Source organism: Elgaria multicarinata, chromosome 16 (assembly GCF_023053635.1).
Source record: "Elgaria multicarinata webbii isolate HBS135686 ecotype San Diego chromosome 16, rElgMul1.1.pri, whole genome shotgun sequence".
Classification (NCBI taxonomy): Eukaryota; Metazoa; Chordata; class Lepidosauria; order Squamata; family Anguidae; genus Elgaria; species Elgaria multicarinata.
Window position 1 is genome coordinate 15,571,027 of NC_086186.1, and position 12,469 is coordinate 15,583,495.

General features: G+C 42.9%; 1 protein-coding gene across 1 annotated transcript in view; it reads left to right on the forward strand.

The window, feature by feature from the left end:
• Positions 1-12,469, forward strand: part of GALK2 (galactokinase 2) — a 72,740-nt gene that overhangs the window by 43,500 nt on the left and 16,771 nt on the right. The window contains exon 8 of the mRNA XM_063142794.1: positions 5,043-5,253. Within this exon, the coding sequence (XP_062998864.1) occupies positions 5,043-5,253 (211 nt within the window). The remainder of the gene's footprint in view (positions 1-5,042; positions 5,254-12,469) is intronic.

Here is a 12,469-nt window from a genome sequence, read left to right on the forward strand (position 1 = left end):
TCTTCCCCACAGGGCCAAGATGACAGTTTGCCCTGTGGGGGTGGGGGAAGAGTCCAACAGGAGCAGGCCATGATGTTTCTTCTGCCTGCTCCTGTCCCCTTGCTCTTTCTTCTTCCCCACAGGGCCAAGATGACAGTTTGCCCTGTGGGGGTGGGGGAAGAGTCCAACAGGAGCAGGCCATGATGTTTCTTCTGCCTGCTGCTGTCCCCTTGCTCTTTCTTCTTCCCCACAGGGCCAAGATGACAGTTTGCCCTGTGGGGGTGGGGGAAGAGTCCAACAGGAGCAGGCCATGATGTTTCTTCTGCCTGCTCCTGTCCCCTTGCTCTTTCTTCTTCCCCACAGGGCCAAGATGACAGTTTGCCCTGTGGGGGTGGTGGAAGAGTCCAACAGGAGCAGGCCATGATGTTTCTTCTGCCTGCTGCTGTCCCCTTGCTCTTTCTTCTTCCCCACAGGGCCAAGATGACAGTTTGCCCTGTGGGGGTGGGGGAAGAGTCCAACAGGAGCAGGCCATGATGTTTCTTCTGCCTGCTCCTGTCCCCTTGCTCTTTCTTCTTCCCCACAGGGCCAAGATGACAGTTTGCCCTGTGGGGGTGGGGGAAGAGTCCAACAGGAGCAGGCCATGATGTTTCTTCTGCCTGCTGCTGTCCCCTTGCTCTTTCTTCTTCCCCACAGGGCCAAGATGACAGTTTGCCCTGTGGGGGTGGGGGAAGAGTCCAACAGGAGCAGGCCATGATGTTTCTTCTGCCTGCTCCTGTCCCCTTGCTCTTTCTTCTTCCCCACAGGGCCAAGATGACAGTTTGCCCTGTGGGGGTGGGGGAAGAGTCCAACAGGAGCAGGCCATGATGTTTCTTCTGCCTGCTGCTGTCCACTTGCTCTTTCTTCTTCCCCACAGGGCCAAGATGACAGTTTGCCCTGTGGGGGTGGGGGAAGAGTCCAACAGGAGCAGGCCATGATGTTTCTTCTGCCTGCTCCTGTCCCCTTGCTCTTTCTTCTTCCCCACAGGGCCAAGATGACAGTTTGCCCTGTGGGGGTGGTGGAAGAGTCCAACAGGAGCAGGCCATGATGTTTCTTCTGCCTGCTGCTGTCCCCTTGCTCTTTCTTCTTCCCCACAGGGCCAAGATGACAGTTTGCCCTGTGGGGGTGGGGGAAGAGTCCAACAGGAGCAGGCCATGATGTTTCTTCTGCCTGCTGCTGTCCCCTTGCTCTTTCTTCTTCCTCACAGGGCCAAGATGACAGTTTGCCCTGTGGGTGTGGGGGAAGAGTCCAACAGGAGCAGGCCATGATGTTTCTTCTGCCTGCTCCTGTCCCCGAACCAGGTCAGTGACTGGCCCAAGCTGAGGATTTGAACCCTAGTCTCCCTGATTTTGGTCCTGAACTCGAATCACTACCCCACACTGACTCTCTGCTTAGCTGCTCTTCAATTTGTCACTAAGATCAGTATAATCATTCAGAAACATTGACATTATTCATTTTTAATGTAACTAATTTCAAATAACCGTCACTGCATCTGCACATGCTCAGAGAGATAATTTTAACGGGATGCCAAATTGTTAAAAATGTTCAGCAAGGACTGGATGTTTTGCGTTCTAGAAAAGCCAGTTGTTGTAGAATTGCTCTTATCCCCACTGGCAAGATAAGTAAAATAGATTCAGCGTATTGTTTTGGCATGAATTAATGTCTAAATATCTGTTTTATAAATGTTAATATGTAAAAATGTCTCTGATTAACAGAGCATCAGACCCATGTGAATAGAATTATTTTGGGGGTTGAAGAAATAAACCTTGGAAAGTCACTAGATGGCACCAAAAGTAATTCACGTTTTAATACTTTAAAAGAAGGGAAATAAAATAGGGGGAAAGGCAAAAGAAAAACGGGGGTGGGGGTGGGGAGAACCTGAGCAACAACATAACTCTCCTTCTCAATATTTTTCCCCAAATGTATATCTGCATCAAGATATTTCCAGTACAAGGGCTCTTTCTCATGGAAATAAAATAAAATGAAGCTTGCTTCTGCTGCTACCATTCTCCAGGTGGTCATTTAGGAGCCCCTGGGCTACAGGTTCCTGGATTTTGGCCCCAAAGTCCAGCCAAAGTTGCACCACTGTCTAGAACCTAGTTTGAAAGCCAGTGTGATAGAGAAACAATCCCTTATTAGACATATGCACAAATTCTCCAGATGTTTTCTCTTTCCATAGTTCAGGAAAGACTTTGCCTACGAATTCTCCCCAGTCTGCAGTTTTTCTGTATCTTCCGTGGCCTCCCTTGTTGCTTCCGCTAGGCTCCACTGGCAGCTTGCAAATGCCACAATGCCATACGATTGGATATATGAAGTGTGACGGCCCAGTCGGGCTACTTTAGAGTGAAGCTGAGCACACTTTATCAGTGTAATCTAGGACTGGGATTAGACCACATTCTTCGCTTGAAAGAGACTTGAACCTCCTATTAAAATTCGCCCTGACAAAAAAAGCTCCTCCATTTAGACACAGTTGTGGTTGAGAATATGTTTCTCCTTAAGAAAAAGTCATAATTTAAGAACCTGAAACAAACAAACAAAAACCCCTTAGGACATCTGCAGCGAAAGGTTTAGTCACTGTCAATATTTTTGCACCCTTGTCTTCAGGGAAAGTAACCACAAGCGTTGCTGCCTAGCAGACCCTGGACCACGGCCAGGATTTAATATGACCCAGGGCTCCACGAGACGTAGCTCCATATCTTGATTTCAATACCACTAAACGCCTTTGACCGTCTACAGGCTTTCAGTGCCACGGAATAACCATCATTAACCCCTTGGTGTCTGAAACGCACCCCAGAATAAAAGTGGATGAAGTATATCATGGGTGACCAGAGCTGCCTGTGACTTCGTGAAAATATTTCCAGTCTTGTCAGATTTCTTCTTCGCAGCGAAGGGGAACACCCAGGAAAGATGAGGTCCAGTTGTCAGAATTAGATCAGAGTTAACTAATGCAGCTATACTCTTTCCAGGAATAGCCAGACATGCTCAGTTTATATGAACAGGAGCAGCTGTTTGAATGCCACTTTAAACAGTGTACGAGCCTTCGATGGAATGGGCTGTGTGCCTCTATATTGCAACTGGCCTACTAGAATGCCAAGGAACGTAGGAAGCTGCCTTGTACTGAGTCAGGCCATGGGTTTATTTAGCCCAGTATTGTTGACACTGACCGGCAGCAGTTCTCCAGGTTTTCAGGCAGGAGTTTTCCTGCCCTACCTGGAGAAGCCAGGGATTGAACCTGGGACCTTCGGCATGCAAAGCAGGTGCTTTACCACTGAGCTATGGTAGGGTGACCATATTTGGGAAACCAAAAAAGAGGACACCTAGTGTGTGTTTGGGGAAGCAGCTTTCTGAGTCCTGCAGAAAGTACGTTATTCCCCCGCCACCTTAAAGAACCCGATTGGAGTGGAGGAGGGGAAAGGATTTCATTCTGCACCACCACCATCCACTCCAATTGGGGCCTTTTCTATAATGTCCACGAATGACCCACTTTCCCCTTTAAGACCTCAATTGGAGCTTGGGGTGGGGGAATGATGTGCCTCAAGAAAGCATGTCATTCCCTCCTGCCATGCTAATGACAGCCTTAAAGAGGAAGGTGTGTCATTCCAGGACATTATTGGAAATTATAGAAAATCCCTCCTGACACCATGGAAAGAACAAAAACCAGGACAAATCCGGGGAAATCCTGACAGTTGGTCACCCTAGCTATGGCCCCTCCTATAGGAAATGTCCAGGGTTACCCGCAGATCACCCCAAGTCTGGCCCAAACATTTTGATACATTACAGAAAATCCCAAATGGCCCCTCCCTCCCACTCATGGGATGTTCTCCTGCTGCACAAGACTCAGTTCCCAATCTTTTCAGTGGAGTTTACACAGGAATGTATTTCCCAGTAAGTTGTGCCTTATGGAGCCAGAACTGCATGTCTCCATTGCATCTTAAAATCCATCACCTTGAGGGGCTGCTTCACTTCGTCTCACAAGTTTACAACAAAGGGTAACTGTTCTTTGAGATACCTCCCAACTCCCACCCCTGGTCATTTCTGGTTTAGACACGGTCTGGGCTTAGCCTAAGAATCAAACCAAGATTAAATCACAGTTAAACTATGCTCTAAGCAGAACTTCTAACTATTTTTCTGTGCCCTCCCCCATCCCCAGTCCCCAAGATATGGTGATAGCCACTAGCTTAGGTGGCTTTTAAAAAGGTTTAGAGAAATACATGATGGACAGTTCCATTACCAACAATTAGCCGTGGTTGCCAAATGGAATCTACCTGTAGCTGGCCAATATACCCCTAAATACCTGCTGCTGAGGACAAACAGGTAAAGGTCATCACACTTCTACACTCTACTTTTGAAATTTCAAGGGGTATCATTTATTTATTTATTTATTTATTACATTTCTATACCGCCCAATAGCCGAAGCTCTCTCAGGTTTGAGCTCTCTCAGGTTTGCCTTTTTTGGAAACGGGAATAGATGCGTCTTAGGCTGTTCACTTAGTCAATTCTTACGTTCTTTTACAAAAATAATTTTAAATAATACAGTACAATATACCATTTCATATCTAGTATTACAGACAAGATCACTGTAAAGACTATAGATATTAAATATGGGGGTGGGTAAGAAAAGAAGCAAGAACAACACACACATACACACAGATTAGAATTCCTAAATAATAATAGGGGAAAGAGATTATTATAATACTCTGCTTAGAATTCCAAAAACCTGTAAAATTCTTCAAACGCATAAGCACTTAATTTTCTTTGTCTCGGATATTTAGAACAAGTAATTTTATTCAGTTTTTCAAGTTTCTGAAGTTAAATGTACCATTTGATGAAGTGAGGACTCTCCTTTTCCAAAATTTTGTTTTTTGCTGCCAATATTATGTGAAAAAAATTGTGCATTCTTAATGCTTTTCTAAGAGTTTTACTCTTAAGCAAAAAAAAGCTTAAGCTTGTAAGGTTGACATGGTTTAAAGAATTATTTTGTATTAACGTCACTTCCAAAGATGTATACGCATTGTTTGTTGTTGCAGCTTCTAGCAAAATCCAAAGGCCTAGATTGGAAAGCCACAACAAAGCTCCAGGATGTTCAGGTCAAGCTGAAACTAAGCTTAGAGGAAATGCTGGCTGTGGTTGAGGAGGTGTTTCACCCTGAGCCTTACAGCATAGAGGAAATTGGGGGAAACCTGGGAATTAGCCTCAAAGAGCTACGAGCTGAGATCCTCAGCCAGAACACACAAGATGGTGAGTTCATGCCAAACTGTTGGTGGTTGAATATTTCATTTATTCCAGGTGTGGGCAGCTTGTGGCCCTCCAGATGTTTTGGCCAATAGATCCCATCCCTCACCATTGACTATGCTGGCTAGCGCTGATGGGAATTGTAGTACAAAACATATGGAGGGCCACGAGTTGCTCATCCTTGATTTAAAGGAACGTGATAAGTAACAGATGTGAATATATCATAAAGCTACTCAAATGCAACTTCAAGTGGACCTTCTTTTGGATTTGTCTCCTCCTCCTCCTTATTATTATTTATTTATTTATTTATTTATATAGCACCATCAGTGTACATGGTGCTGTACAGAGTAAAACAATAAAATAGCAAAACCCTGCTGTATAGGCTTACATTCTAATAAAATCATAATAAAACAATAAGAAGGGGAAGAGAATGCACCAAACAGGCACAGGGCAGAGTAAAACTAACAATATAAAAGTCAGAGCAAAATCAAGTTTTAAAAGCTTTAGAAAAAAGAAAAGTTTTTAGCTGAGCTTTAAAAGCTGCGATTGAACTTGTAGTTCGCAAATGTTCTGGAAGAGCGTTCCAGGCGTAAGGGAATGCTGTTTTGCTTTGTTATTATTATTATTATTATTATTATTATTATTAAATCCTCCTCCTCCTCTTCCTCTTCCTCCTCCTTCTTCTTCTTTCATTTCTATATTGCCCCATAGCCAAAGCTCTTTGGGTGGTTTACAACAATTCATAAAAATACAAAATACAACACAATAAAAATGTCTAAATTTTTTAACATAGAAAAAAATTAAAAACCGTAAACAGCTAAAAACAATGTAAATAAACAATGTTTTTCCTAATAAACCTATTCTAAAACAGCAGGCATAGATGCCTCATCATACACCATTAAATGCCTTGGAGAAGAGGGTGATTTTTACCTGGTGCTGTAAAGGTGACAGTTTTGGCCCCAGGCAAACCTTGGGGGCCACCACTGAGAAGGCCCTTTCCCTAGATGCCACCTTCTGAGCCTCCCTTGGAGCTGGTACTTGGAGGGAAACCACAAATGTAGATCGTAGTATCTAGGTATGTCCAAGTTGGGAGAGGCGTTCCGTCCAGTATCGTGGTCCCAAGCCACGTAAGGCTTTGTAGGTTAAAGCCAGTACCTTTTTACTCTGAAGTAGGGCTGGAAGCATTATTTCATTCATCAGTGCAATGTACTGGTAAATGGCTTGACTGGAGATGAAAAATAAATCTTAGATTAATTCTATGCAGTCCTCTAGGTCAGCAGCAGACAACTAGTAGTCTTTGTGACAAAATCTGGCTCCTGGGAAATCACCAGCTGGCATACCAGCTTTTCCAACCAGAGGCAGTAAGCCTATATACACCAGTTGCTGGGGAACATGGGCGGGAGGGTGCTGTTGCACCCATGTCCTGCTTGTGGGTTGCTGGTCAACAGCTGTTTGGCGACTGTGTGAACAGGGTGCTGGACTAGATGGAGCCTTGGTCTGATCCAGCAGGGCTCTTCTGATGTCCTAACTAACCAGTCCTGCTGGTGTGTTTCCTAGGATTTTCTTGCTCCTCCCAGGATAGCTCCCAGATACCTAACTGGTCTGGGGCTTTGCGATAGAGCAAGTTGTGAGTGTGCTTGTTCTAGATTGGCTCACTGTCAGTGTCGTTGCTGACCACTGCTCTAAGTGACGTGACCCTAAAGCTGGGCTCTCCAATGTGGTGCCTGTGAACACCTCCGTTGGCACCTGCCTCAGTCTCACTGACCTTATCAGTCTGTTTTATGGTTGTTTCACATGTTACAAAATCCCTCACTCAAGACATATCTGTATAGAGGTCGCAGAGAATCTGCAAATCTGACCAAATGCATCAGGAAGCCACAATTGACTGCAGTGTGCCAGCATGTGAAAAACCCACAGGCATAGCTGTCGTAGATTACAATCCAAACACAGATTTCCCACAAATTCCAACCAGGATGGAAATGGTAGATAACTCTGTAACACCTGAAGCAATCCTGAGATAAGGTTAGATTCAATATATCCTATCTCCTGAGCCTTTAGGGTACAGCAGGAACTAATTAATAAATGTATAAACCTCATATTCTTCAACTCGCCTTAAAGGACGGTGCCAACGGGGAAGAAATTTCTGGTTCTGACATGGTAGAAACGTGATCAAAGCAACTTCAAACTTGCATGCCTTAGAAAACTAAAGGGGGGGAGAGACCAGCTTGTTCTGTAAGACATCTAGCATGTGTTCTAAATTCCCTCCTTTGAAATACATAGAGGCTATTTTGATCTTGATCATTTTTCTCTTTTTGTTAACTTTTGATTTAGGAAGTGAATTTAATCCATTCTTATTTTCTTGCCATATAGTCTTGAGTATTTCTGCCCGTTATTAAATCAGCGAACCACATATAGCTATGGTTGTATGCTATTGTGGAACGTTTCTAGAATGTCGGCTGTGTGTATATTGAAAGCATAGACTCCCCCCTTTAATGTCTATGTTTTACTGCTAAATGTATGTAAAGAAACAAACAATGAAGGCTTTAAGAAATGACCCTGATCTGGTTTGTCTTGGCCGCATTTGTTGTGAGCTGGATTCTGAGCTCAGTTGGCCAATCTAATGGAGATAAGAATCTCTCTCCTCTGAGGGGGGCCTGGTTTCTTGTTCAGCTATATTAATTTTCAATGTGTGACCACAATAACTCCACAAATATTTTGAAAAATCACCAATATTTCCAGAAATTGTTTCAAGACCTTTCTCTCCCACCCAACACTACTAAACTTGACACCATTTTTTAGAAAGTTATTTCCATGGCTAGAACCTGATCATTTGCGGGTTGGATTCAGATTTAGGTACGTGGAACTGGACTGGTGGAATTGGATTTCCCTGCCTCCTCCTGTCCACCGCAGCCCCCTGAGAGAGAGGGTGGGGGATGAGTGAGTCAACTCAGCGTGGACAACGCTGGTCCTAATCCATACCACGGTTATTATCATGTTGTATGGGGAGTACCCCTTAGATAAACAACTGTTGAACTGATTATTACCCCACCATTGACTGTTGTGTTGTCTGAACGCAGCCAATAATTCTTCTGGGCCTCCCTGGGCCCTCAGAATTGGTGTCAGCCAGTCTTAGTGTCCCAAGCAAACTGGCTCCCAAAATGGAGGTTGGCAAAGTCCACAGCTCTGTTGGTTGTGATGCTGAGACAGCTGCAACTTAGTCCTAAGAGATGGTACCTTCAGCATTTTAAAGAAAGACTGACTTTGCCCCCTCCCTTGTGGTCTCTGCCTGCTGCTCAGCACCAATGTGGAGGCGCATAACTTTCGTTCCTGCTGTTCTTGCATTACTGGGAATCTGCCCAGTCTGAAGGGTGGGGATTTGATGCCTCTTCCCCTGCCAAATGAATCGAGGGAGCAGGGAAGGTTATTTATACCATTATTTATTATTTCACCAATATCAGCATCATGCATAATCTGGGAGGTGCCAGGCTGGACAAAGCTGTATTTACTCCATAAAGCTATTTACCGTCATTCTCTTCTCATGGTTGTTTATGGATTCTTTAGATGATGCCATGACCTTCCAGTTAGGCTTCTGTGTGTAAGCAGCACTTTCAGCAAGTTTTTTCTTAGAGCAGGGAAAGTTCAGTATTTAATTGTCAAAGTGAAATAAAACACTTTTTGAAACCTGTGCACTTGTGCTATTCTGTTATACCACAGTGCCATCTAGAGGTTATGTAGCAGAAAAGTAGGAAAAGAAATGCTCTTCATGTAGTGCTCAGATCTCAATTCTGCAGTGAAACCGAAAGTAGATTCAGTTAAACAACTAACAGCATCATGTAGAAAAGCTCCTAGTGTTCATTCTGGGAGTCGCAGGCACTGAGAGCAGCAAGGGGGAAACTGTTCAATGGAGCAGGACATTTGGAGTGCTGATTCTCATGAATTAAAGTAGATGAAAGGTTGGGGTCACACTGACTGGATTTATTCGTATCTGTTCCAACAGAGTACAGTTGTAGATTCCAGTTAATTTGCCTTCTTAAGCACCAAGACTATATGAAAGTGTAAAAAGCCCAAGGGAAATGTTATCCCATCTAGCTTTGGCAGATGTTAGTCAAGCAGAATCGCTCTTAAAATGTGCCGTGACTGTGATTTTGTATGATGAGGCCAGCAAAAATGGGTCACAGAGTGTTTCCGTCGTTTTCATTGGTACAAGACAAAACCCGGTTACAGATTTTTGTTAGCTACAAAGAAGAAATAAGAAAATAAAAATCAGAATCTATTGTTTGTATAGCCCTCTGCTTGTTTTCAGAATGCTAAAGTATTCCAAACAAAGAGATTCCTGCTTCTCTTTGCTATATTTTTCCCAGTGTTTTTAAATTATACATTATTGCATATTGCTATAGGAATAGATATAACTGCTCAAAAAGTGGCTTTTCCAGATTAATTTTTGTTGTTGTTCAGTTCTTTCCAGGTACTGAAATTATGTTCTTTCCTTTACAAAAACAGAATTATCATTTGGTTAAACTTCTCTATAATGTAGTTAAATTATTTGCCAGACTCTTGCTAATTCAAGTCAAAAAGTACAGGAGGTGGACAAGATGCCTTTTGAATGTCCCTGTGTAAAGAGGTCTTATACTTTTTATCATTAATTTAATCTCAGCTTTCATCCTTGGAGCTCAGGTACATGCACCTCTTTCTTCTCCTCTTTTAGCCTCAGAACAACCCTGTAAGGTTGGTTAGGCTGGGGGTAGGTTTTGCCATTCAATCAGATTGCAGTATTAAATATCGCTATGCTTATAATAGCTCTTAGTTTCCGTTTAGGTCCTTCTATCTTACCAAGTTTACATGATCCAACCTGAAAGCCAAGATCCAAATTTAGGAGCATTTGGGACAGAACAGAGAAGTTTAGGTTCCATTTCTAGGGTGGGTCTTATTTCTTGGCTATTTGCTTACATGGCTATGGTACATCACACTGCCCCCCAACATCTGTTCTGTTCTGTTTTGCTTTGCTGCTATTATTATTATTATTATTATTATTATTATTATTATTATTATTATTATTAAATACACTATAAGAGTATTCCACCTCACAACAAGGCATTCTGCCATAAAACAGTGCCTTCATTTCCCTATAAAATGTGGGATTTGTTTCCCTTTAAGTGAAGTATTTTAAAACCATTTTGTTTCTGCTAATAAATTTTTTTGCGATCTAATTTTGTCATATAAACTTGGGGGCAGAATTATTCTCAGAGTTAAAAACATCCAATCAGCATGCTGTGGGTTTGTCAGTATCTTTTTTTTTAAATAACATTTTACTTCCTGGAAAGCATAAAATTTAAAAATAAATCTCAAAGTACTTTACAACTTCAGCAAGTTGGGTTAAGAAGTCATTCATATACACAACTCAGCTTGCAAATGTATACATATGATACTTACCTGGGAATAAATCTTATTGAAAAGAATGGGATTTATTTCTAAGCAGACCGTATAGGATTGCACTGCCAAATGAGTGGTGATCTCAGAGCAAGTGTGGAGTAAGTATTCCTAGCTGTGTACTTACATAATTTAGTTTAGTTCACTATTTTTATGCTGCTTTTCTGTAGAGACAATCAAAATAGAACTACATCAAAACAGGGTTTGTTTATTTTTTTGGGGGAAATTAGATTAACTAAATGTAGTGAAAAAGGGCAGCAGTGAAAACATTAAGTATTACAAATTCTAATAGATATTGAAGGAAAGGAACCTCTCGTGCAAGCACTGAGTCATTACTGACTCTTGGAGAGACGCCAGCTTTTGCTGACATTTTCTTGGCAGGCCTTATAGCAGGGTGGTTTGCCGTTGCCTTCCCTGGCTGTTATTACCTTTCCCCCAGCTAACTGGGTACTCATTTTACCGACCTTAGGAGGATGGAAGGCTGAGTCGACCCGAGCCGGCTGCCTGAAACCAGCTTCCGCTGGGATCGAACTCAGGCCGTGGGGAGAGTTTCAGCTGCAGAAACTGCTGCTTTACTGCTCTGCGCCACACGAGGCTCTAATAGATATTAGATCATACATTAAAAGTTGACTAGAATAAGAACGTCTTGGCTAACTAGACAAATAAGAAGCCTGGCAGATCTATGCTGGCACTGAGTTCCACAGATTTGGTGCCACCTCCAAGAAGTCCCTAACTCTCTTACCCGTTTGCATGTGAATAAGACAGAGGGCAGGACCTTCAAGGCTCATGTTATAGGTTGGACAGGTTCATGTCATAAACTGAAACTATCTTTATCAAAACATTACTGGACGCAGAGTGCTTAAGGGCTGAGACTGGTCCAACAATGCTCTGCAAACAAGCATCATGCGAGTGGGTGGAAATATGTGGTTTCTTCCTGCACTAGGACCATCAGCCCATTGGGCATTTGGCAGTGATGTGGGAGGATCACATACGGTGCTTCTTTACACATTAGTCACATTGGACCTGACCACACCGAAAAGGCTCTCACGACAAAACTAACATTTGAATAAGCCTTTGTCTCACTCAAAAGAAGCATGCGCTAAATAATATCATCAAGTATTGTGCCAGGATATGAGGGCTATGTTGTAAAAAGATGTGGACAACTGCTTGGATTCAGAGGGCTGAAGTCATACATGGTTTGAAATAGCAATGACTAAGCCGAATCCAAGGACTCTTATATTGCTGGTTGCGTGATGGAGAGCTAAACCAGAAGTGCAGGAGTGGTAGCCAGATAAAAGAGATTACAACATTGTGCACAACGGCATCTTGCACACGATTCCTGGGTAATCCCTTTTGGGGAGTATGCCACCCTTGCTGACCCTTGCTAATCTCCCAGTTTGGGATCAGATCTCTGTGGAGACCCCAGTTATGCAGTCCTAGTCTACTGACAGAGGTCTCAGTGGTTGGCTTGGACGTGATGATCCCAGAACTTCCTTCTAGCTTTGTGATCCTGTATTTTCAATAAAGTGAGATTTTTTTAAAGGTGGATTTATCTTGTAAAGTATAATATAAGCCTACTGTTCTATATTAGGGAGACTCCATTAAAGCGCTGGCATGTTAGTAAAAACAAACCATCTAATATCAGAGCGGAGGGCATTGTTTCACTTCACGTCAGTATCTCAAAAGGATGCCATTTTTGCTCCGCTAGCTCTGCATGCTTTATTTTCCAAAGGTCAGACTGTACTCTCTGTGTAACGGTGAGCTGTTACAGGAGTAGCTTATTTGGAATGTGTGG